Below are 25,883 nucleotides of genomic sequence, written 5' to 3' on the forward strand. Positions count from 1 at the left end.
CGCTAGGCATACTCCTTGGTCTGCTGCCTGCTTCTCTTTATAGAGCAGACCGATTTTCTCTCCTGCCACGGGATTCAGGTGTCGTAGACACCCCCCTGAGAGGGAATTTAGGCGACGTCGGGGCCTTTCATCAGCACAGTGCTGCATCCAGAGCTCTGGCCGCACCCCTGCCCCCTCCCCACAGAGGTCCCCATGGTCACCCTGGTTCCTTCTTGCCATCCGGTCTGTGGGGCGGGGTGCAGTAGGGATTGGACACTGCCCGAGGGCCCGACTGGAACCGAGCAGGCCACAAGTTCTGGGGTGAGCCTCTCCCAGGAGCACACCCACGTTCCTGCAGATTTCTTCTTGTGACCGAGGGACATGGTGCACGCAGCCCGAAGGGGAACTCAGAGCCTTTCAACAAGGACGGCGAATCACTGGGAAGGCTGTGATCATTCCTCCGTTCTAAGCTTTAGAGAGAACGATGTCTGTTTTCTGGGCTCAGTAAATTCTGCTCTGGGGCCAAGAATTCAGTAGGGCGACCGGACCGGCTGTGAATGTACAAGTAACTTGAGCCGTGCCTGCCTCGCCGAGTTCCCAGGGGAGGAGAGGCGGTGTCCTGCCTCCTAGCCCCGAACCCGGAAATTGAAGTGGGTGCAGACTTAGAAAGCTGGGAGGTCGCATAGTAGCAGATCTAGAAGCTGTAGGTGGCTCCCCCCGGGGTCGGTGGGCTCTCCCGCCTGTCCCCCACGCGCTGGGCCGGCTCGGCAGCAGCCCCTAGGAGAAGTGCCTGGGTGATGGGGTGTGCACGCCGCCGCCTCAGCAGTCCTGGCTGTCCCTGTGCCACTGATTTGAGGTCATTCCCTGGCTTTGCCTCACCCAATAAGGATAAAGACATTTACTGTCCTGGGTGGGGCTGACCTTAGGGTGAAATTCTAAAGGTTTCTCCTGAAAGATAATCTTGAGGTGAGTTGAGTGGAGCCAGCTGAGTGCCAGGTGGCACAATGCTTAGAACACAGAAGGGGCAGGAGACCTGGGTGCTAGTGTTAGCTCTGCCTGCAGCCACCGTGCCCCTCGGTCACAGAGACCCTGGTTTGTGCGTGTGCCCTCCACGAGCAACTTATTTCTAAGGCGGAGATGGGAAGCTCTGTATTAGTGTGAAGTTTTGATATATTGATCATCTAGCTTCCCTTACCTCCATCTCCCGTATTTCCTTCCCGTGTTGCTTTTCAGAGATTGTGGGAAGAGGCTGTTAAAGAGTTTGCAGTACTTACACTGCAAGATATAGATGCCATTATTTCTCATAAGACCCTCGTCTCTGCTCCTTTGGAAGTGAGGGAGGGGGGCGTGGAGAGGGAGAGTGAGGGGCTTGCCCTGGTACCTCGTTCCTGCGTTTCATTTCCACGGACGCTTCTCTAACTGCACGCGTGTGTGCTAGATGTGTGATGCGTGTGATGCACACGTCACAAGTGATCTCAGCTTCTTGATTCAGGGAACCATTTTGACAGACCGTTGGGTGTCCCTAAATGCCGAATAATTGTATCTAGTTTGGCATTTGTGTTGGTTTCAAGCCAGGTGTTTTTCTAATACTAGATTAGCTGCTCAGCAGTAGTGTGGTGCTGGGGATCAGCAGGTGTACACAAAGGGACCCTGAGCTCGCCCGGTAAACGGGTTATTTAAAAACTAAACATAGAAATCCAATCAGCGTGCCAAGTTTTAACACGCTCCTCATCCAGATTATTCCGAAGCTCTCTAGTCGCCTGTCCACCATCCTGTAGAGCACTGTATTACACTTCCCCAGCCCAGAAAACGTTCCCCCGAACCCCGAAGCTACAGAACAACCAAGGCCCGGTCTCACTGTACCCTCCACTGCCATGCTGTCTTTCCTGTCAGAACTGTCAGCCAGCGCCCAGGACAGGAAAGGAGATTCCATGCTGGTCAGAGTTAGGAGAAACGGAGTAGTAGACGGATTCGGGGTCCCTCTGTGCTCCGTCTCCCCGCTTTCTCTCCCTTCTCCATCCGTGACGGGGCCTGGATCTCAAAGCCCTCTGACAGAGCTGATGTTTAATTTTTTTTTTTTTTCTTAGTTTGGTGTATCCCTAATGAAAAATACCATGTAATCTAAGAACGCTGGGGTTGGAGCAGACCTGGAAAATGACCAAATCTGCATGTCGTAAATGAGGAAATGGAGGCTCAGAGAGAGAAAGCAAATTGCCCAAAGTCACACAGCTAGCGAGGGCCAAGCAGAGGTTGGTTCCTCTGCCTCTGGACCCCACTTAACGCTTGCCTTTTCGGTGTGGGTGGTTCGTTTCCACTGCTGAAGTCACCGAGGCGGCGAGGAAGTTGGGCCGTGTGACCTAGCGCCCTTGTTCCCACATCAGAAAGGGTTTTCCGGCTGTTGCTTGAGACCTAACGAAGCAGACGAATGAAGGAGACACACCTTGATCTTTTCCTTTCTAAAACCTGCCCCTTAACACCCCGCCGAGGCAGAGATAAAGGAATAGACCCACACGGGTGCCGGCTTCAGCTCCAGCTCCCTGGTGCGCATCGGCCACTTGTTCGGCTTAGGACGGAGAGAATGGTGACGTTAGGCTTCCCCAGCAGGACGTGCAGCTTGGTGGGTAGAATGGACTGTGGAGAGGAAGGTTGTTTGATTCCGTTGTGTCGTTTTGGGGAAGCCACCAGGGTAGAAGTAGGCCTTTGAAACTCTGAGGAAAGTCATTCTGGAAATCCAGGGGAGAGTCACACTGTGAAGATGTGGCAGATCAGGGCACAGGGAGACAGGCTTTGAGCGAGAGAGCGAGGGTCCTGGATTCCGACCATGACGTGGTTCTAGAGTCTGTGCCCTGCTCCGTGAAGGGGCTGGCCCCATCTTACCAGATGGGGAAGGGGAATCTGAGCTATGGCCCTGAAAATCAGGGGTCAGACAGGGATGCGAGGGACGTCCAGTGGACAGGAAATCGTTCTAAACTGCCGAAGACCCAGGCTGCGGCTGCAGTTGGGCGCGTGACGTGGGAAGCCTAGATTGGAGAGAGGATAGTTGCCTTGTATGTGGGGCTTTTTTGTGCAACTTCGAAACAACCTGAAGAGTCAGGTAAGGGAGGTCTTACACCCAAATGATGAGGTGAGGTCTGTAGGGAATGAGAAATGAGCAGAATTGGGCATAGAAAATCTGGGCTTCAAATCCGCTTTCTCTACACTTAGCCACCATGAAAACAAGACACTGGGTTTCATAAAAGACTTGGGAGTAAAGTACTGTGTCAGAACCAAGATTTCTTCCGTGTCACGAGGTCTCCTGGTTGCGTGCCTACTCCCCTTTTCAGGGTGAATGAGGGGAACAGAGGGACAGATCAGCTCTTGGCGTGGAATGGAGAGACTCCTGGAGCTCCAGCAGGCATCTGGTCCCCCAACAGATGTGGAAACGGGCTCGGAGCAGCAGTTTATTCAGAATTCCAGATTTTATTTTAAGCATGCACTCCAGACACCTGCTTTATCATTTCTCATGTGTTCAGTCCCCTTTCCCTTTAGATATGATAGAAGCCATATGTTTGAAGAATGATAACCTTTTTCTTTAGAGGCTTAACATTGTGTGTCATGGGATTTAAAACCGTACAGCAAAGCTCTGGGACTCAGTTTTGATGACGTCCTCCCAGTGACCACAGCAAGTTGCTTTTCTGTTTCCGAGACACACGAATAACCGGCTTAGGGCTCTCTGTAATGGCCCACAGGAGACTTTCTAGTACTGTGGAGGATTTTCAAATGTGAGGTCCTTGCCGTGACCTACGGTTGAATTCTACCTTCCCGTATCAGGATTTCAACTTTCTGGAGGTTGAAAGAAGGCCTCGTGCTGCGCACGCGTGAGGCCGAGCACTGCCCGCCCCGCTTCCTCCACCATCTGCCTCCCGCCTCTCCTGGACTGCTGACCCCGTGTCCCCTGTTACGCAGGGCCAGCCGGCCGGAGGAGGCCCAGGTCTTCTTCGCTTCATGCTGGAACCTTCCACCCTCTCTTTCACGTGGGCACACCTGACAGGTGACATTCACACCTGAGACCCGCACTTGAACCGGTGTGCCCTGGGTTCTGCCCGGTCCTGTGTGTGCTCACGATCACACACCTGGTTGTCTTTACTCAGGAAGGCGTACGAGACACCAGAGGACGGGCGTGCGATTTTATAAGGTCTTAAGATTTTGTAAGATTTAAAGTTAGCCGTGAATCTGCTCAAATTTATATTAGAAATAAATGGTTCACAGCTTTGGGGTAATAATAGCCTGTGGTAGTAACAAGGTACTCGACAGTGCAGGAGAGGCTTGCTCTCTGGGCAGCCGTGCTGTGCCCCGTGACAGTGGCTGCTGGTGGCCACTGCCCGTCCAGTTTCTCATGCCTGTTTCCCTTCCCCTCTCTGTCCCTCTCTCACAGGTCGTTAAGACTATCGGCCTCCGGGAAGTGTGGTACTTTGGCCTCCAGTATGTAGATAATAAAGGATTTCCTACCTGGTTGAAACTTGATAAAAAGGTAAATCAAAGTTAACTATTTACAGGTTGTTAATTAGATGTTGATCCACGACGTTGACATTGAAACTGGACGACCTCACTCTGTCTTTTGTTTTCAGGTCCTTTTTCTTTGTGTAAAACTTTTACAATCAAAAAGGTTTGCAGGTTTCCAGTAACTGGGGATATTATTGGTTAGAAATTAGACCCTGGCTTTTCTCCTTTCTGCTCACTCATTGGAGCATATGATGGTTAACTGCATAGCTTTAGCTGACCTTAGTTTGTTTTTTCCTTTTCCAATGAGGTTGTTAATCTTATAAACCATGAATCATCCACTGTTTTGTAAGAACCTGTTATTGCTTTGTTTGAGCCTGGGATAGATTATTTTCCAACTCCAAAGACTGGATAATTCCATTAGCAATTATAAAGGAAAGCAGTAAGCTAAATGTGTTTTCTCTAAACAATTCGAAAAATGTTCCTTTTCCCAAATCCCTGCTTTCCTCTCCTGTTCCATGGCGAGTCGGGAGGGCGGTTGGAGGTGTGAAAGAGGGAGGGGCTGAGGAATTACTGAGCATGAGCTCTGTGGTCCAGGGCTAGACTGGCCACGTGGGCGGACGCCAGGCTCACGGGTCATCGGGACAGGTGTCTCCAAATTCGAGTTCTCTGGAATGGATCTCATTGTCCCTAGAAAATCAGAGCTGGGCTCGTGACTTAGTGTGTCAATAAGTTGCCACTGCTAAGTGTGGGAGTATAATAGAACTTTCTATCTGGCCTTTTTTTTAAATTTTTTTCCTCCCCCCCGTCTTACATGTTAAAAAGATGACTTTCAGAATAAATACTGTCTTCTGCAAACTGTCCTGAAGGACCCTTTGAGTCAGGAGTTAGAAACCTGTGTTTGGGAGCGCGGGTCTTTGTCTTCAGAACTCACACTGAGAGTCTGGCTCTGTCATGTCCAGGTGTCAGCCCAGGAGGTCAGGAAGGAGAATCCTCTCCAGTTCAAGTTCAGGGCCAAGTTCTACCCTGAAGACGTGTCTGAGGAGCTCATCCAGGACATCACGCAGAAGCTTTTCTTCCTCCAAGTGAAGGACGGCATTCTCAGCGATGAGATTTACTGCCCTCCTGAGACCGCAGTGCTCCTCGGCTCGTACGCAGTGCAGGCCAAGTTTGGGGACTATAACAAAGACACGCACAAGTCTGGGTACCTCAGCTCCGAGCGCCTGATCCCCCAGAGGTGAGCAGGTGGCCAGGCCCGGGTACAGCTGATGGTAAAGAAGCAGGCAGAGGGCACAGGGACTTTGTCAAGACTAAGTGCTCCTCGGGCTGGGACACTGGTCATTTCCTATTCTGTGTGTTCACGGTCACGTGCTCTGGCTGTCAGCAGGCACTACGCGATCACGTAAATTTAACCTCTTTTGGAAGAAGAGGCCTCCTAAAATAAAAAACCTTTTTAAAAAATTTTCCAACAAAACTGAGTTGTGTCTTGCCCCAGGTTCTAAATCTTCCAGGTTGTGAGTCACCGTAAGTAGAAATGGTACCCATTCGGGAGCAGAAGCAAAAGCACTTTATGGTGGTTTTATTTGAAAAGTCAAGGTTTACACGAGGGTGGGCAGGGCTGTCACTCACCTCTCAGCCCTTTAGGGTGACAGTGTTATGCCCTCTTCCTTTGCATTCCAGAGTCATGGACCAGCACAAGCTCAGCAGGGATCAGTGGGAGGACCGGATCCAGGTGTGGCACGCCGAGCACCGCGGGATGCTCAAGTGAGTGCTGGCTGGGCGGCTCTGGTCTCTGTGATTGCAGTTAGGGTCCTCAAGGCCAGTCTCCGTGTCTGGCAGAGCAGTGAGAAGTAACGAGCTGCAAGGGAGGCTTTTTCTTCAGTAAAGCCGGGTGTTCTTGCCCGAGGTAAGAAGACTTCAGGCCCTAAACCCTCTCCCTCTTATGTCTAAAACTTCATTTAATCAAGGGATCACAAGCCATCAGAGTTACTCCTTTCTCTGTCACAGAGATGCTGGTTGGTTCATTATCTATAGGGCCATTGCCTTCAAAAGTGTGTTTAAATGGAAAAAATTGATCCCAGGTGAAAAACACTTGGCATGAAGTATAAGTAGCGGCCAGAGTCCCTGTGGTCCTATCACCCTCATCTCAGGCCTCGGCAGTCACCCACCCTGTGCGTCGTCCCAGCCCTGGAAGCTCATCTGCAGTTTGGGCTTTTCAGAGACATGTCTTTTGAGTCTCCTGTCCGAGCCAAGCTTCTTGTGTGGAAAGAAGTAACTCGAAGCGAAGCCCTGGCTGCTCCTGGGGGGCAACGGGATCCCCTGGGGGCCCTACGTGAGCGAGAGAGAAAGGGAGCTCGGGCCTGGCAGTGAGACGTAAGAGGAAAACCTAGGTCCAAGGAAACCACTGTGAATCAGTTCAGTTCCTGGAGAACGGGTGCAGTCCATCGGTGGTCAGTGCCCAGGACAGCCTGGGGTACAGGTGTGCACGGCCCCGTGGCGGGATCACACAGCCGCTGGCCCACCCTGTGTGGTCGGCCGTACGTTTCAGATGCCGGCGGTGCGTCAGCTGCCGAGGCTCGTGTGCGCTAACCGTGATGCCCACGTGTGTTCTCCCCAACTAGAGACAGCGCGATGCTGGAGTATCTGAAGATTGCCCAGGACCTGGAAATGTACGGCATCAACTATTTTGAGATAAAAAATAAGAAAGGAACAGACCTGTGGCTCGGAGTGGATGCCCTCGGACTAAATATTTATGAGAAGGACGACAAGTGAGTTGAACTTTGTGATTATCTCTAGCGGGTGGGGTATGGGGCCTGGAAACAATGGAGAAACGGCAAGTGTGCACGTGGGTTACTTTCAAAGTCTTTATCTGGCCACTTCCTGGCCCAGTGTGTGAATCTCGAAGGGCTTTCCAGCTGTGATGTGGCCACATGGGCCGTGCATTGTTTCTCTCCTGTCAACATGGCATGTTACCTGGTGCATGTGGCACGTGCTGAAGGGCCCTGCAGGGAGACCACGAAGGTCTGTGACCACAGCCCCCCACTCCATTGAGACCCCGTTCCCCAGCACACCCACAGGGACCACCCAGGCAGCCCCGGCAGTGCCAGGCACCTGGGGCTTTGTACCCATCCAACCAAGTATGTTTATAGTACTGTCAGGGACCTCACAATTCTGCAAACAATAGCCTTTATGTGCGGACGATTTAGCTAAAGCCTCTGAAACTGCCGGGAGGTATCTGATTGCCTGTTGTTGGTTCAGTCTGTTGAGTGAGCTCTAAAACTGTATAAAGCAGGCCAGGTGAGGGTTCGAGCAAGGAGGCCGGGCCTCTCCTTGACCTCCTGTGCCCATCCCTGTGGTTGCAAACACTGCATGTAGGCCTTTTTTCTGCCAAGAATCTAGATACACAGAAAATCACTCGGACTCAGTGAGGGCAAGTTTTCTGAGATAGTCCCCTCAGCCCCGAGGAGAAGCCTAAATTCTAGCTTCTGATCAGAAGCTACCTGCATTTAAGCAGCAGTAGGAGGGGACTGTCTCTTCTGGGACTGGGAGGGAGAGAGAGAGACTCTGTATTGTCCCTGGAATATCCGTCTTAAAGGGCCACCTAAACAAGCCCTGGTAGTGGCCGTCAAGTTCAAGGTCCTGGCAGAGGGCAGCAGCGGTTCTGGCTGAGGAGGTGCCCGGCAGGGATGTGCCCGAGCCTGATGCCGAGGCCAACCCTTTGGCCTGGGATCCCACTTCCACAGGTGTAGGCAGAGGGGCCCAGAGTTAAGGGGTGCACGCGGGCCCCTGGAACTGGCACAGAGTGCAGGCCAGGCCGCATGTCCTCGTTCCCTCCCAGCTGCATGCTGTTCCTTTAAGTCATGGCTCTCCCTCATTCCCTCCCCTTGCCTCATGCATCCCGCCTGTTCTCAGGTGTTCATGCTCATGGCTCCCCCACACCCCAGAGTCCCTAAAAAATAAAACCCTCGCTGGCGTTCACAAGGGGAGTGGTACCCCTTTTGACAAATGACACTCTGTAAGGAATCCGTCTGTAGCCCCGGCCACATGTGTTCTTGTCAGAACCCGAAGTACAGATACGTTGCATTCGGGAGGGGCCTGGCCCAGACTCTTAAACCCCGCTCTGGGCGCCTAAGGTTGGATGGAGCATGCTTAGGATCCTATGAGGAGAATCGCCGTCTATTGGGAAAATCCAGTTACACGACGTGACGCAGTATGCTTGTTAGGGAATCACGAGAACTCTTCCAGAACCTAGAAGTGAGTTACTCAAGACTTGGCTTGCTCCCCTGGGCATGTGAGACCTAGTGCTGTAGAGAAACGTCAGTAGTCTGGGTAAGTGAGGGGGCTGGGAGGCCAGTTCGAGGTCCTTCCGGAGGCCCCCGAGTCGGGGGATGGTGGCTGGTCAACACGGCCATGCACGGAACAGAGAACAGAGAACACAGCGGCCTCGTGGGGTTTATATGTGGGAACTGCCTCTTCTTTGAACTCGTTTCTTGAATGACCAGATTTTGTAACATAGCCATGGCCAGGCCTGTCCAAACAGGTTTTTCAAGCTGCAAGAAACAGCCATAGGCAAGAACTTGCTGATGTCAGCCTGTAACTGCCCCCAACCCACGCAAACGTTCTGTTCTTTTTTTTTTTTTTTTAAATAAAATTTGAGCTGCACTCCTCCTCCAGTCCTGTTCCTGCTCCCCTTCTCTCCCCGCACCCCCGACCCCAATTCATCAGTGAAACTGGCAGTTCTCTCAAAGGGGTCTTCGCCCCAAAGAAAATACTGCGGCCTGGGGGCAGCCCCACTTCCTGCCTCTCTCTCTGCTCCCCTCTTTGATTAGGGGGAAAAAAAAACAAAAACACTGACCAGATATCCACTTAATCAATAGGCCCAACGTCTCCTTCTAAACAAATATTGACAGCTCGGTTTCCAGGATAAGCAGGAGATTGTGACTCAGGTTGGAAGAGTGCTAGACACCCCTCGCCTGGTGTTGAGTGTTGACTTGTCACCTGAGAACTAACAGTTGGAGCGCTGGAAGTTCCCGGACCCTTGTTCCAGTGAGAAATGGGGTACATCGAGTACGCGAGCTGGGTGACGAGAGACTCAGTGCACCCTGCAAATAATTACATCTTTATTTCACGGCACTGCTTATTCTTTTTAGTATTAAATATGCCCTGAATGGGAAATGTCTTTTGGGGTCTCTTTTGCGTTGTGTACATAACCGTTAAGGGGGAGCGGGTAGGATGAAAATACTTGTCTTTTCCTTTCGGTAAACCCGCAGATCAGAAGAAGAAGGAATGGAGGGAGGGAGGGAGGATGTCGGCAGACCCAGACCCTCTGTGAAGGGCGTTATCAGCTTGGGAACGGAGAAAGTCCAGATTAGCCAGCTGTGTTATAGCTATACGTGACATCCTCAGCCCAAAAACAGAACAACAAAAAACGAAACGAGGGAAACCTGATCCCGCCCCCCAGTTCTTCAGTCCTCTGAGGGCATCATTTTGCTCTCTGGGGGGGCTCCCTCCGTTTTGGGGTCCTTCCGTCAATAATCCCTGACTGTGCTGTGGGCTCAGGCTCCAGCAGGCCACGTGATCGACCCTTCCAGGGAAAAGATGCTGGAAAGGGCTGTAGAGAAGTTGGGGACCAAAATAAGAGCCAACTATCTATCTTTTCCATCAAATTCCTTAGTTGTAAATCACATATTTTGATTTACATTTTCATTTTATTCACTTTAGAAATGATGTTTCAAACACATTATAATGACCAACCATTTTAAATAAACTATTTCCAGTTATTCTAAAATTATACTCATTAGGCAGAATATGTTAATTTGGGCCTTTTTGAGGGATAGGGTTATGTCTTTGTGCCTTATCGTTAGTGGCTTACCTGTGCAGGAGGAGAGCACGAAGCAGTGGTCTTGACTGGTGTGGGTTTGCCCTGCCAGATGTGCTGGATCACGCTCGTCAGGCCATTCTCCCCTTTCTGATCTTTGGAACCCTAACTTGAACGTGGAACAATTTTTTCAAGTCAATTCTTATAGAAGTTTGCTATGGCAAAGGGTTCCAGTAAGACCACCTCTAGTAAGAAGTTTAAAAGTCCGCCTCAGACTGGCAGAGAAGAGAGTTGGGACATGTGCCAGGGGCGTCGCCTGGCGGTGCAGCAGGCGGTGGGCGAGAGTCCCCGGTGGGGTCGCATCCCCCTCTTCCTTGCCCGCCCCAGGGACAGCGAGGGTTAGCGAGTCATCTCTGCCCCTCTCACTGCCTCAGGGCGAAGGCTGGGCTGCTCTGCCCCGTCTGTGGAGCATGGCGTGATCTCCAGCCCATTGCACTGCCTGGACCTTTTCCAAACTTTCTAAATGAAAAATTTAAAACAAATTGCAAAACAGAAAGGATTTTACAGTGAACACCCGTGTGCCTGCAGCCGAGAGTCTACCATCAGCATTTTACCACTTGGGCTTTGTCCCGTCTCTGCCATCCACGTATCACTGTACCCTATGGCTTTCTCTTTCAGACACATTTCAAAGTAAAATTGCAGGCATCTGTATACTTTCCCAAACATGCATATCCTTTACTAGAACTCAGTATGATTCATTTTCTTTTGATATAACATTTGCACACAATGAAATGCAGAGTTCTTAAGTGTTCACTCGCTGGGTTTAGACAAACACATTTGCCTGTAAAATCCAAACTCCTGTCAACATCAGAACATCATCATCACCCTCAGTGGCGTATTCTGAATTAAAATTCTTTAACCATTCATTTTGAAATTCCTTCAGACTTTTTAAAGTTGCAAAAATAGTAAATACAAAGAATTCCCATATGGCCTTCACCCAGCTTCCCCAAACGTTAATACCTGTAACCATATTCCAGGTGTCAAAATCAGGAAGTTGCCATTGATGTGGCACTGTTAACAGTCCATAGACAGTATTCCCATTATACTCAGTTGTCCGTTAATGTCCTGCCCCAGGATCCCACCTGGAATCACACCTACAGTCAGTCATCATGCTTCCCCGTCTCCTTCCATCTGTCCACAGTCTGTCCGTCAGGACCTTGACACTTTCAAAGAGCACTGACCATTCATCGGCTTTGTAGAAAGTCTCTCGACTTGGGGCTATTTTCTCATGATTACATTCGAGTTTTGTACTTTTGGCAAAGATCCCACAGAAGTGACGTCATGCCCTTCCAGGGCCCTGCAAGGTGGCACGTGACGTCGGAATATCTCACGACAGGCGGCGTTAACTCTGATCACTGGTGAAGGTGGTGTCTGCCAGGCCCCTGCGGAGTTCCTGCCCTTCTCCCCCTAATTAATGAGTGTTTCGGGGAGGTACTTTGGAACTCTGTAAATGTCCTGTTTCTTATCCTTTCATCCGTCTAGCATCTCTTGATGAGTCTTGCATGAAACGATTATTACTCTGGTATTTGAGAAATGGAGGTTTTTTTTGTTTTTTGTTTGTAATTATTCCTTTTCGACGCACCCGGCTAGCTCAGTCGGTAGAGCATGAGACTCTTAATTATCTCTTTTACATGTCTTAATTGGGATTCTACCGTAAGGGGCCAATGTCTCCACTTCTTTATTTAGTTATTTCTATTAATATGGACTCGTAGATATTTGTTTTATTCCGTGGGCTATAATGTCATACTGTTATTATTTTGTTGCTCAAATTGTCTGAGATTTGCCTTTACGAGCCCATTCAAGTTCGTTCCTGTGCCCTTTCGATATCACCCCATTATTTTTTGAGCACTTTACCTGTTACTTCAAAATATTCCAGGATCACCCTATACTTTCCCTGCTCCAGGCCTGGAATCGGCTCTTTCTTCAAAGAGCTCTGGTCCCTGTTATTCAAGATTCTCATTTTTTTTTTTTTTTAACATGCGGCCTACACAGGGACAGACCCATGATATAAATCTTTAGAAATCTTCTCTGTGGGTTCTTTATTCATGTTCTAAATGTGAATTCTTAAAGAGAGAAAGAAATCCTTGTAGACTTTAATTTTCTAACTGTGGTCAAGAATTAAAGGAGGTTTTTTAACTCAGATGTGAGTCATAATTTCCGTGTTTAGGCCTCGTCATCGATACTGCACTCATGCCTGTGAGTGGCTTTCCATTGTTATGAGCACTCAGTCTTAAAAGACAAACTTTCCAGACACACCAGAAAGCAGAAGGCCGGAGGCCATGGTGACAGGATGCCCAACTCTTGAAAGAAAGATGCCTGTCCAGCCTGAAGGTCTGAGCTGTCTCGGATCAGAAACTGTTTTGAGAGACCTGCATAAAGCTAGGAGCTGGAGAGTAGACCTCTGCCTCGTTAGCGGTTTGGGAGCTCGAAATCTGACCCACAGTGTTGACTGTACAGCTGAGAACTGAGCAGCAGTCGCTGGGCTCATAGCTCCTGTCATTCCAGCGTTTTGCTCTTGTGGGCTGGAGGACAGTACTCTGAAACAGCACATGCCTGCCCGATGTCACAGCCACATGGAAGGACGTAGGCTGAAGCCATTGGCAGCACCAGGAGATATCTTGAGTTCCTTTTGGTGCTCAGGGACCTGTAAACAAAATTACCTCTTTAAAAATTCTTTATCCCATATACGAAGCTGAAATAGCACAGCAAACTCTGCACGTTGGCTTGAGAGCTGTGACACATGGTGGCCAGATGCGTTTCCGCAGGCACTGGTGAATCCGTGGGGCAGGGCTGTAGGAAGGGATGTGTGCCGGAAAGATCCGACATGCAAAACCACCGCCTGGCCAGTGCCCCGACATCCCTCCAGGTGTACGTGACCGCTGTGTCCCAAAAGAGCCATCTGTTGGGTTTAGATGCTCTCTCTTGGCCTTCAGAGGCCACCCCTCACTGCCATGACCTGGCCTGTGTTGTCATAGCAAGACCTTCATTGCCCATCAGTTTTTATTTAAATGTGTTGGAAGGCAATAGATTCTTCCACACCCATGCTGTTCTCTAAATTGGAAGTTTTTATGGCATGTGGGAAAGGACTGGTTTTGATGGCAGTGTCTTTGGCGGTTTGAGGATCTGCGTTACTTCTAGAATGGTATCTGAAACAGAGAAAGTCTAATGTAACATATTAAGGCTTTCTACAGCTTAAATGAACCTTACAAGCAGCCACCTGACTCACCTAGAATAGGTAGAGGTTATTTCGTAATGATGTATATTATATATTATGCTTCCTGAGCTAGCTTTATACTTTTTAAAAATCGAACTAAAAGTACTAAGACTAGATTTGCAAACCTCTCAGCCAAGCATTTCTAACCATCCACTTTTTTAACCTCAGGTTGACCCCAAAGATTGGCTTCCCGTGGAGTGAAATCAGGAACATCTCTTTCAATGACAAAAAATTTGTCATTAAGCCCATCGACAAGAAGTCCCCTGTAAGTTCATGTGGATTATACGTGGGGGGTGACTGTTTTTTATTCTTAGCGTCAAATGTGTTTTCAGGACAAATCAGAATTCTCTGCCTAAGTGACAAAGAGCTGGTGATTACTCATGCGTGTGTTGGGGCAGGGGGGTGGGCAGGATTGCCAACAGGTTACCTTGAGGGTCAATATACAGTGAGACTTGAGCCATGTGACTGACCGCTGCAGTGGGAGGTTATCATGGAGGCCAGGTGTCTGTCAAAAGCTAGCTGACTGCCACCTAAGTTTTCAAATGTCTTCATTCCTTATGAAGAAAAGGGCAGCTCTGAGTCATTGACCTTTGCCAAATGATAAGCATTTCTGGGCTTGTGAAACGTTCGTATCCAGGTGGAAAACTGGCTGGCCTCCCAGAGTGTACGTGTGTGTGGTGTGGGGCTCACAGCAGCATCTCCGGTCCCGCCTGGAGTGTGGCAATGATTGCTGCAAGCCTCGAGGGCCAGCTTTTGACTTCCAGAGCTTTCCTTGCAACTTGTGCCTAGCAGGAAAAGTCAGATTCGTGTCTGGAGCATTGCTGTCCCCCAAGATCCATCTGTACCTCACCTGCTTCTGTCATGCAGACAGTGGCCTCAGCCCTTTGCAGACTGCCCTGTGCCCCTCAGGTGGTCTTTGCACAAGCAACTTCACGGTGGTGGTACAGTCACACTGGTCCTCTCACAAACATGAGACCGACAGGCGGTCATCCTGGGAGGACTTAGTTGGAAATGAGACGTCACATCCTGGAATTTAAAGAATACTGAATGTGAGCTAACAGCCGCAGAGACCACTGCATTATGGAAATTTGGTTTTGTGGTTTATTCTGCTCAGAATATTTAAGACATACGTACACACTGTGGTGTGGTGGACTGGTGAGGAGTGTTTTCTAATCAGAAATCCGGTTCTTAAAAAACATCACCGCTTGAAGAAATTCTGTTACTTTCCTTAGAGTCTGTTCTGAATTTTACCAAAATTATAGATTGGAAAGGACTTTGTGTCTTGTGTAATTCTCGTTCCTTAGTTACAGTGTTAGGCTGAGAGAGGCGAGCGTGGGCTGTGCTGTGGGCCGGACGTCTGGGAGCCCTCGCTGGGCTTGGGCACCGCCTGGCAATGGTTAATGCCAGGGGGAAACAGCATGTGGCTTTACTGTCCAGCTACTCCTCCCTGCGCATGGCTTAGTCCCGTATAAGTGAAGACCAGAGGTCTCAACACTGTTTGTGAAAGTGTTTTCTTTCTGTTGAAAATGTTTCCTGCTCTTTGCAAGCTCTCGACTCCTACTCCATGGGCAGCCGCACAGTTATTTAAAATACAGACCCTTGAGCTCCGTGATAACAGGGCACATTAATGAGCAGCACCACAAGCCAGGGTCAGCGTGTGGCGCGTTACCTGGGCATGGCATTGGGACGTTGGGGAGACGAGAAGACCCTGAAGTCTCTGCGTAGGCTGCTGTCTCCTCGGGGAGACGGTGCTAATTTTTCAGAACCTTTTTTTTTTAATGGGACTGACCAACAGGAATTCTGGACTACACTGTTTAAGGATTGTTTTAAAAAAATTTGGTATAAGGTTAGCTTTTGAAAAGCTGCCAATATTTCCGAATCAAAATCCCAAGCGGAGGCAATTAGAATGCATTTGGTTGGATTAGCCAAGTCTACTCTTAGTATATATACAGTAGTTCTATGTGAAGCCATCACTTAAAAGAAAAAAAAAGGAAAAACCAGGAGAGAAAAGGCTGGCTTCTTGTCGAGCACCATTCTAGAGTCGGTGCACAGTGCACTCGGGGCGCCCAGCCCTCGTGACATCCTCGTTCCAGTGGGAGAGGTGGATGAAACAAATAAAACAAGTAATGTGCTTCCTGGCAGTAAATTTAACACTAGAGCGATGATACAGTAGCAGATCGGCCATCCCCTCTGCCATTTAAAGGGGACACAAGATGGGGACAGGGTGACTGCTTCAGATTTTTGGGTTGCTCAGGCTCCCCATCTTGGGACGTGAGGAGCTGGCAAGGAACCCAGTCCCTGTACCTTCCACACCTCACAGGGCTGCTTTGCAGCTTCTCTCCGCGCTGGCATGCCCAGCTTGTCTTTACACCGGCAGCAGCAGAAGATCGCATTTCCAAGTTTAAACTTTTCCCTGGGAGACAGAAAAGCCCCCAAGGGTGAGCCAAGGCTGGCAAGGCAGAGTCTTTCCCCCAGTTTCTCCCGTGCACTCGCCACCTGCTCCCCGGGGCCAGGAGCTTCCCTTACAGAGCCATCCCTGCTCCCTGCCAGCTTACGGACTGCAGTCTGGGGCCTTAAATACCATAAATGTTTGAAGCCTGCCCAGGTGGCCCTGTGAGGGGCTGAGTCCAGCTGTCTCCCCTCAGAAAAGGGCCTTTTTGTCCTTGTGGCCTCATGGAACAAGCAGAAGGCTCTCAGGCACCTCTGTAACACCTTTGCAAATGTCGAAGAAATGAAACTTGGCATTTGACAGTGTGACCAACCCGTTAACCATGCTCAGCTTCTTTAACCATGACCTTTGGCCGCCTCCCACCCCGCCCTGGGCTGATGGGGCCCAGTGGGGGAGCAGCCTGGAGGTCCCCTGGTTCACTTCTCAACCAACTCTAAAGACTGTGTTTGGATTCGTGTCCTTGAACTTTCTTCGTGCCTAGGGTTTTCATTTTTAAGACGTTCTTTCTCCGTCAGAGTTTAGAGGGTCTGTCCCAGGTCTCGTCAGTGTCGTGGTTTTGCATTAGGGGGCATTGGCTGGAGATCAGCATTTAGAAATTTTTAATAATTACCTCCCCTCAAAGAGCAGGCACGAGGCTCAGAGCTCTCGTATTCCCGGCGCAGGGCCTGTCCCCGGGACACTGGGGGCCAGGAGAGGAAGCTCCCCGCAGTTCCGTCCCCTGGGTTTTTAAACTTTCTAAAGAGGAGTTGGTGCCAACCAGCGTTCCTTTGCCAGTCCAGGACTCAGGAGCCACAGCAAGACCTGAGTCGCGCGTCTGCCCGTACAACCAAAACACACGAGTGTTTTCTCTTGTGAAACAAGAGACAGGTGGGTAATAAAATGACCTGTTTCTCCCAGCTGTGCAGACACCTCCCCGGAAACCCGATGACTTAATAACACTGTGTGAAGCCCTCAGGGGACCCCCCCCCCCCCGCCCGACACCACCCTCTCCCTAGTGTTTCTGGAACAGTTGCAAAGACCAGGAAGCCGAGTAACTCCTTCTTGGGCGGGTTGATTAGCCTGCCTGGCATGTTCCTTTAGGTTCCGGAAGTTGCTGTGGAACGTGCGGCCCTGTTTCTTGGTTTCAGCCACACTTTCCCTGTTCCAGTGGTCAGAATCTGGAGGCCGAGGGTCCTGTTGCTGAGACGAGAAAGGAAAAAAGGAAGAGGAAGCAGACAAGCATTTTTAAATCACTGTAGCAAGAGTTTCTAAGCCATATTCCCCTTCCCCCTAAGCACAGCGGTAGCAAGGAGCGAGGAGGCAAGCTGTGTCATCTGTGTGGGGGACTTCTGTAGTCACTAGTCATAAAGTTCTGTAGTCACTAGTCATAAAGTTCTTGGAGGCTGTTTCTCTTTAAGGTTTCTCTGCTAGCCGGTTCCTAAGGCAACCAGTGGTCTCTGAGTGAGCACTCTGCCCAGCCAACTTTCATCATGCCAGAAACAGTCTGAGCCCTTACAAACATGATATGATTTAATCATCAAGCAACCTCATTAGGTGGCCGTCACCCCTGTTGTATTGTCGAAGAAGCTAAGGCTCAGGGACTTGCTCGAGGTCATGGGGCTTGGACGTAGCAGTGCTGCATGAACTGTCAGTCACCCGGCGGGTGTCGATTGAGCACCACTAACACTGAGTGGTTTGGTTTGGTGCTGTAACTGGAGAGGTGAATGAACATGGTCCTGCTGTCCTGGGAACTGACTGTCTAGTGGGAGAGAGAGAGAGAGAGACAAGACGAGTCAGCAGAGTGGGCTGCCAGCAACACCGTGGCTGACATCAGCGTCGAGTGCAGGGGACACAAAAGAAGTGCTGGTCAACCACGGGAGGTGGACGGGGTCACAGAAAAGGCATGTGGCGATGCTTTAACGTCGTCCCATAGCAGTGCCACTGTCCTCGGGTAGGTGGGATTTTACATGACATTCCAAAGAGGAGGGGCTGACTGACTGGGGAATGCTCACAGGTATAAAAGAGCACAGTTTAGGTGAGCAAGGGGCAGGTCGGGGCCAGAGTGGATTGGCTTTCACGTGGACTAGGCCACGACATTTGTGCCTGGTCCTGGAGCTAGCTACAGGATGGCGTTGGAGATCCAGCAGAGACCCGAGGGACGTGCTGGTAGCAGTGTGGGAGGCAGCAGTTTGAGGCGGAGGAGACGGCACGCTTAAGTAGAAGTCGTGGCAGCCCCAGAATCAGGGGTGTGGCTGTGGGCTGGAGAGGACAAGAGACGTTAACCTGAGGGTCAGGCAACACTGGGACTCAGGGGTACTGGGCTCCAGGGGCCGTGAGACCCCGCACCATGGAGCAGCTTTGCAGTCCAGCACGTGCACACCCCCACGCGGTCAGACAGCACACTCTCCCTCTGCTCGTTCCTGAGCATACACGTCCCACGGCACTGAGAACTTGCATTTCTGGCATCTCGTTGTCACTTGGAGTCAGCGGCTTTATCCAGAGGGCCCCTTCTGGCCCCCTGCTGTCTGCTACATTAGGCCTTTTAGAAAAGAGCCTAGGACCTGGTGGAGCCGGGTGGCAGCCAGGCGCCCGAGTCAGCAGCGCCGTTCTGTTCTGCAGGACTTCGTGTTCTATGCACCTCGCCTGCGCATCAACAAGCGGATCCTGCAGCTCTGCATGGGGAACCACGAGCTGTACATGCGCCGCAGGAAGCCCGACACCATCGAGGTGCAGCAGATGAAGGCCCAGGCCCGGGAGGAGAAGCACCAGAAGCAGCTGGAGCGGTGAGCGGGGTGCAGGCCAGCGGGAGCGCGGCCCTGGCTCCGGGACAGCCCTGCCCGCCCATGGGACACAACCTAGTAGCCGTGCAGGAGTGGCCCACAGAGCTTGCCCCGCTGTGGGCTGGGCGGTGGCAGAGCCCAGGGCGGGAGTGCTCCGGGGAGCTGGGTCAGTGCTGCCACCTCACTTCCTTAGTTGCAACTGGGCACTGGGGGGGGACAGCAGGTGACCAAGAAGCAGCTGCTCCTTCAGATTGCTGGGGCTGGTGACAGGCTGGCGACAGGCTGGCTCCGGGGCCGGTTGCGGCCGGGGTGTCTCGCTGGGATGGCCGACCGTGGAAGTGTTGACAGCACACATGCCTGCAGAGTCTAGAGCTTCCTGTGCCACCTCTCGCCCTCCCCGTAACAGGCAGCAGCTGGAAACGGAGAAGAAAAGGAGAGAGACCGTGGAGAGAGAGAAGGAGCAGATGATGCGGGAGAAGGAGGAGCTGATGCTCCGGCTGCAGGATTACGAGCTGAAGACCAAGAAGGCCGAGAAAGGTGGGTGCACGCCTCGGGTTTTATGTCCCGGAGGACCTTTCACAGAGGGACAGGCGGACAGCAGCACACACACCCCCAGGAAGAATGTCCGTCTCGGTTTAAAACACAGCCCCCAGGATAGAGACTTGGAGAGAGACAGGGAAAAGTCATCGGATGAGAAAACAGTCCCGGACGTCAGCACCAGCTGTGCTCAATGCTTCACGTGCATCACTAGCTTTTAGAATTTTTCTCAGCCCCAGGAAGTGAATGCTGAGTCGTCCCATTTTCCTTAAGAGCATGGTAAAGGTTTCGCTTGTAGGAGTGGATCGTTCCGAGGTCTCAGAGCTGGCCACTATGGGCACCGGGCTCTGTCCCCTCCCCGCCATACACTAGAACCCAGGCCCAGCCTTCGTGTGTCCTGTAAACACAGTGGGAGGGAAGCAGGGTGCTCCCCTGGCAATGTCAGTGCAGCAGGCCCTGTCACCCTGAAACTCGGGCCACTACCCTGTAGCGTTTGCCATGCTGCCAGGCCGTGACCCCGGCCCATCCCCCGGGCTGGGCGTTTCGGGCTGGCCTCCGAGTGCCTGGCGGAGCCGTGAGCGGCCGTGGTTCTGTGCCCCTCAGAGCTGTCCGACCAGATTCAGCGGGCCCTGCAGCTGGAGGAGGAGAGGAAGCGCGCGCAGGAGGAGGCCGAGCGGCTGGAGGCCGAGCGCATGGCCGCGCTGCGCTCCAAGGAGGAGCTGGAGAAGCAGGCGGTGGATCAGATAAAGAGCCAGGAGCAGCTGGTAGGAGCCCCCGGGGTTTCACGGTGCTGAATTATGGAGAGGCAGCCTCCGGGGACCGAAAAAGTGACACCTGCCTTAACAATGATTTCTGTCTGGGCTGTAAACTGATCTGCTTGGGGCCGTCCCGTGGCCGGTGGGGAGGGGCGGGGAGGGGCCGTGCTGGGGGCCGGCGAAGGACACTCTGCCCGCTGGGAGGAGGCGTGAGGGATGCGGCGCTGCGAGGGAGGCCGTCCGTTCACAAATGGACTCTGGAAAGCGTCGGGAACTCACTGCAGCTCGCTCCGTGCAGGCCGCGGAGCTCGCGGAGTACACCGCCAAGATCGCGCTCCTGGAGGAGGCGCGCAGGCGCAAGGAGGACGAGGTGGAGGAGTGGCAGCACAGGGTGAGTGGCGGGCGGGGCGCCCCCTCGTGGCGGGCGGGGGCTGCGGCTTGGGCCAGGCTGGCACGTCACATCGAAAGCCTCAGAGACGTTTCCCAGCGCCCTGCGGATCCTGGTCGCAGGTCCTAGACAGAAATCTCCGTGGGAATGGGCTTGGCCACAGTGGCCACCCTGCACTACTGGGGGAGCAGAGAACAAAGAACCTCTCTGTTCACTTCGTCCCGCTCTGCTCCGGCCAACCCGAAGTGTTCAGCCCCACCGGGCTGCCCCCGTCAGGAACCAGCTTTCAATCGGCTTATGTGGGTGCCCCCAGCAAAGGGCCACAGGGCCTGGAACAAGCCCGGTCCTGACCGCTGGTCTCTGCAGCGTGGCACGGAGGAAAGATCTGGACGGGGGAGGTCTCCAAACTGGGGCAGAGTCCCAGCCCTGCCCCTCATTTGCTGTGTGACCCGGGCAGGTGGCCTGGATTCCTTACTGCAGGTGGGGAATCGTACCCTGAGGACCCGTGGAGAGCTTTAACAAGATGGGGCCGAGATAGTGAGATAGTGAGATGTGTTCCTCCCTAGCGTCCACCCAGAGGGCCTGTCTGTCCACCCGGAAAGCTTTGGGTGTGGTTCAGAGCACAGACCTCGGCCAAGCTGTGTGAGTGGGGAGGCGGGGTTCCTCTCCCCAGCCCTCCTGCCCGGCTTTTCCCATGCTTTCCCTCCACGGCAACCCCTTCTGGAGACCCCTCACCGGTCTCCACCCCACCCCTGTCCCCCATCTCCCATCCCCAGCCGGAGTTCCCTGCAAAAGATCCAGTCCTTGGGTTTTTGGAGAAAGTGCTTATTATAAAGTATTGAGAAAAGTTGGTTACAAAACAGGGACAAACTAAGCCCGTCTGTGGGGTCGGGGTGGCCGTGAGGCGGGCGACGTTGAGTTGTGCGTACCCCTGAAAGCTACTGGAAGGATGAGGCGTGAAGGGCAAGACAGTGCTTGAGCGGGACAGCCACCCAGGAAAGGGGGTGAGACCACACACCAGAACGTGAGCACGGTTCTTTCTAGTGGCTGGAAATTTTTTTTCCTCCCCCTCCCCCCGCCCCCCCAAATAAGTACAATGAGCATTTACTGGAATTATAGAGAGAAACAAATTTTATGATACTAGAAAAATATCAAGGCCCCGGCATCAGTTTCTTGTGTCCTGAGCATGCTTGGTAACTACTGTGAGGCCCTGACCTCAGAGGCTGGTGAGACCCTGCAGGGGACACTGCTGATCAGACACATGTGACCACCTCTTCCGGTCTGTGCTACATGCAGCCTGCCACGGGAAAGGGGGAGGAGGGGACAACAGAGGGGCATAGTCCTTCCTAGCGGGGAGAATGGGCCTCCTTCGTAAAGAACAGGTGATTCTGAACATGGCCCAAACACAACACGAGGTTCTGCATGAGAAGCCCTCACCTGTCAGCTGGTTTGTCTCTGAAGGCCAGAGAAGCCCAGGATGACCTGGTGAAGACCAAGGAGGAGCTGCACCTGGTGATGACGGCGCCCCCGCCCCCGCCCCCCGCGTACGAGCCGGTGGGCTACCACGTCCAGGACAACCTGCAGGAGGAGGGCACGGAGAACTCGGGCTACAGCGCCGAGCTGTCCAGCGAGGGCATCCTGGACGACCGCAACGAGGAGAAGCGGATCACCGAGGCCGAGAAGAACGAGCGTGTGCAGCGGCAGCTGATGGTGAGAGGCGGGGGCGGGCTACGGGGGCTCCGCCCTAGCGCTCTCCTGTGTCCTTAGCTTCCCGCGGGAGCAGGTGGCCCTTAGGGCGACGGAATGAGCCGCCAGGCGGGTGGAAAGGGTGGGGCCTGACCCGGTGCCGCTTGGTGTTGCAGACTCTGTCCAATGAGCTGTCCCAGGCCAGGGATGAGAACAAGAGGACCCACAACGACATCATCCACAATGAGAACATGAGGCAAGGCCGGGACAAGTACAAGACGCTGCGGCAGATCCGGCAGGGCAACACCAAGCAGCGCATCGACGAGTTCGAGGCCATGTGAAGGCCTGGCCTGGAAGGGGCCGGGTGGGCCGGGCGGGGCCTCAGCGCCTGCGCTCTGCTGCTCCGCCCAGGGTCACGCTCAGACTCTAAAACTCGTGTTTGTAGTTCTCTAAGTCTAGACCCCTCTTCGTACTCCAGTTCCTTTAAAAAGAGAGTAGTTATTTCAGTGGGAATATTCTGGGGCTGGGACCAGTGGGAGCTTCCCTGGTTTATTTTTCCCATCTGTATCATAGTGCCAAACAGGCCTGATTTTTATTATTATTATTATTATCGAATCACTTCCTGTCTTATGCTTGGAGCAGGGCTGGTTGAATTAAAGAAAGATGCCTGTAAAGTCTGGATGACAAACTCCATGCTGGCATGTGTGATGCGCGATTCAGTATAATTAAAACCACATCGTGGCTTATATTCTGTGCCATACTTTTTTTCTGTATTTGAAATGAGCTCAAATTGATTGACTTGTACTTGATTTCTATGAAGGATGCCTCTTTGTATATTTATGTTTCTTTGAGGGGTGAAAATTATTTTAAGAACAGTCAAAAGCACTCCTTTACACACCTGTGCACACACAGTGATTTCCTCCATCCTGTCTTCAGCCAACAAAGTCCTGGGCTCATTCAGGAGAAACAACACAGGAGGACACTGCACTCTTGGATAAACTTTTCTTGATTTTTTGTTTTTTGTTTTTTGTTTTTTTTACCAGGGCTACACTGTTGGACTTACACACCTAATTAATGATCAGCTATAGAGTATAGTATTTATATATAAGCGATAATATGGGTTTGTACCTTTAGTTAAAAAAAAAAAGGGAAAGTTTTGTTCTGTGTATTTTGTTACCTTTTACAGAATAATAAAAGAATTACATATTAAAAACCATGCAGCCAGGACACTTGATCTGATATGCGAGGGCAGTAATGAAGCTAACGAACTACTATAATCACATCTGTAAAAGGAACGTTTTTTTTCCTTTCTGTATTCTTCTAGCACGTCATCGACTGTGCACATTTCAGTTTTCTATCACAAATTCTTATTTGAAACACACACACACGGCATTGACTCACACTCCAGCCACGGAGGGACTCCTCCGGCCTGGCAGTGGTCTTGGTTCCACAAGAATAGCCTGTTCTGACCTATTTCCATTCTCTGCCGCATCCCTGGGGTTGGAAAGCCGTGCGTGTCAGCGCTCACGGGCTGCCGGTTCTGCTTATTCACATGCTTCCTTTCGTGCTCTGCGTTGTCTTTTTCGGTTAAGATGTCGTGTGGGATGAGCCTGGCGCCACGGGCACATGAAAGGCGGGGTGCAGCCGGGGATGTCCCTGCCGGGCTGGGTGGGAAGCCCCTTCTCAGACTGTCGGTGCAGTCCTGCCAGCGAGGCTTCATGGGGCTCAGGGGTCCTTGGGCGGACCCTAGAGGTGACCTACGCGGAATGGGGGGTGCCTTCGCCCTCCATGGGGTTGGCTGGCCCGCCTCCAGAAAGTTTCCCAGTAGGATGGGAGCCACCGAACACCCACCAGGCTCCTTTACCTTTGAAACGCACACAAGGAGGCCGTAATTTGCACTATCGGACGAGCACTGGGAGACAGGTTAAGTAACTGTTGAACATTTATTGAAATCTGGTCATTTTCCACACCTGTCAAAGCACATAACCGGCCTGAGATGTCTTTATATGACAGTGGTCCCTGCTCTAACTTAAACATACACTGAAGAGTATGGAAGGACATTTTAGCTACGTGACAGCTGTAGACGGAGAGCGGCCACACCCTACGGGGCCTGTCCGGCGGGGCATCCACGCCCAGTTCTGCAGCTAACCTGCAGGCACGCAGACTGGAACTCCGCGCTTCAGTGCAGGATGAGGGTTATGTCTGTCCATAAATTGGGGCTGGAGAGAACTCTCTGCCATTGGAGCTTTGATTGTGAGCCTGAGTCAGCACCGCCAGCTGGATCTTCCTCTGTGGCATGAGATGACAGATTAGTAACGGAGGGCCAGGAGGCCACTTTATTGCCCCTTTTCCCAGCTTTTTAAAAATGAGGATCAGCAAGAAAAGTATCATTTTTCACCTCAACTTAATACCATATTAAAATGTCAACCACTGGAAAAGAGACAGCCTCACCCTGTCCCCCTACCCCCCCCCCAACAAAACTGTTGGGGACAGGACACACTCAGGCATTCTCCCCAGGGACTTGGGGGCCTCAAAAGCCTGAAGCAGTTTTCTGTTAGATGAAAGAGGACAGGACAGGTTTGGTGACTTGGTTCTTTTGGGAGGGTTGACAACAGTCTTAACACTTCAGGATGTCTGGCGAGGTGAGGATGGCTAGGTTCGTTCATAGAAAGGAGTTACTTAGAAGGTTTGCTTTGGACAATATTTCTTTTTAAACTAACAGCGAGTCCTGTTTATCTTAAGTGGTCCTTGGCTGCAGGCCTTGGAGATGTTTTGGTTGTGCAGTTTTGGTTGTCACAGTGTTTAGGGGGCACTGCTGGCAACCGGTGGGCAGGGCTGGGGCACTCAAGCCTTCCCCGACAAGAGACTGTCCCCCACAAAATGCCAGAAACACCCCTGCCGAGCAGCACAAGCACATTGCCCTTCTGTCCCAATCTTAATGAAATACTTTCTCAATTGCCAATAGTTTGGGTTAAGAAGATATTTTCCCTTAAGAAAATAATCCTCTCATGATTGACACCAGAAACAAAAGCAAATACTGTACTCAGCCCATTTTGAGGCCTGTGATTTTTGTTTCTTTAGCAGATCCTAAATCTGATTTAAATTGTTGAAATACTTGGCTGTATTATCGCTCAGTTGCATAGTAAGAAGGAGACTTAGTAATCTCCATTTATGGCAGGTTAGGCAATTCCAAAGCCAGTTAAGTCACCTGCCATCGCAGAAGCCTGATTTTTCTTCTAATGGTATCCATGTGAGACAGTCACTAAGGATCCAACATGCACTTGGGCCCGATAAATATCTCAAACAGACTTACTGGAACCAAGCCTGGCCCCTCCCAGCAAGCGGTCATTCACGCCGAAGGCAGCCCGGTCCCAGACGGTTAATTCTAGGCTGGATTGCCTAAGCTGAGAAGGGGTTACTCCGTTGAAAACGAAGGAATGCTTCCACTGGGGACAAGCTTGCTTCTTCAGGACCGGGGACTTCAGCCTCAGCTTTTGCTTGTCGGGCAGAGTGAGACAGCTGCGGAAAAGAAGCCAATCAAAACCCCCCTGCACCTGCCCCCACGCGGCCTGCCTTCCACGCTCGCACTTGCTCGCCAGTGAGACTCAGTGCTAAGTAAAGGGCTAAATTCACGTCCCCATAAAAATTCTAAACAGTAAAGGAGAACGAGAAGCACCGGGTTGGCTACGTGACCTCGCTCTAGGATGTTCAGAATTGAGAGCTGAATTCTGCACCAGCCATCAAGGGTGATTTGGGGTT

General features: G+C 51.7%; 2 protein-coding genes across 3 annotated transcripts in view; one reads left to right on the forward strand and one right to left on the reverse strand.

The window, feature by feature from the left end:
• The first annotated feature begins 4,332 nt into the window (after positions 1-4,332).
• On the forward strand, positions 4,333-22,872 carry EZR (ezrin). The gene is made up of 11 exons (XM_011376301.2): positions 4,333-4,489; positions 5,421-5,695; positions 6,139-6,222; positions 7,080-7,226; positions 13,719-13,815; positions 18,598-18,761; positions 19,165-19,295; positions 19,899-20,059; positions 20,349-20,441; positions 21,900-22,148; positions 22,301-22,872. The coding sequence occupies exons 1-11, from the start codon at positions 4,355-4,357 to the stop codon at positions 22,463-22,465; spliced, it is 1,701 nt and encodes a 566-aa protein (XP_011374603.1). The 5' UTR covers positions 4,333-4,354; the 3' UTR covers positions 22,466-22,872.
• Positions 22,873-23,149: 277 nt separating this feature from the next.
• The window catches only part of SYTL3 (synaptotagmin like 3), an 83,892-nt gene continuing 81,158 nt past the window's right edge, over positions 23,150-25,883 (reverse strand). For both annotated transcript variants that reach the window (XM_011376302.2, XM_023521108.1), the window contains one exon: positions 23,150-24,413. In XM_011376302.2, the coding sequence (XP_011374604.1) occupies positions 24,304-24,413 (110 nt within the window). In that variant the 3' untranslated portion in view covers positions 23,150-24,303. The remainder of the gene's footprint in view (positions 24,414-25,883) is intronic.

This window comes from Pteropus vampyrus, unplaced genomic scaffold (assembly GCF_000151845.1).
Source record: "Pteropus vampyrus isolate Shadow unplaced genomic scaffold, Pvam_2.0 Scaffold292, whole genome shotgun sequence".
Lineage (NCBI taxonomy): Eukaryota > Metazoa > Chordata > Mammalia > Chiroptera > Pteropodidae > Pteropus > Pteropus vampyrus.

Excerpts from the sequence above, each read along its gene's own strand:
- EZR (XM_011376301.2), top strand. The coding sequence starts at position 4,355 with ATGCCTGTTTCCCTTCCCCTCTCTGTCCCTCTCTCACAGGTCGTTAAG. Across the intron at positions 13,816-18,597 it reads CCATCGACAAGAAGTCCCCT|GACTTCGTGTTCTATGCACC; the intron begins GTAAGTTCATGT and ends TCTGTTCTGCAG. Across the intron at positions 18,762-19,164 it reads CACCAGAAGCAGCTGGAGCG|GCAGCAGCTGGAAACGGAGA; the intron begins GTGAGCGGGGTG and ends TCCCCGTAACAG.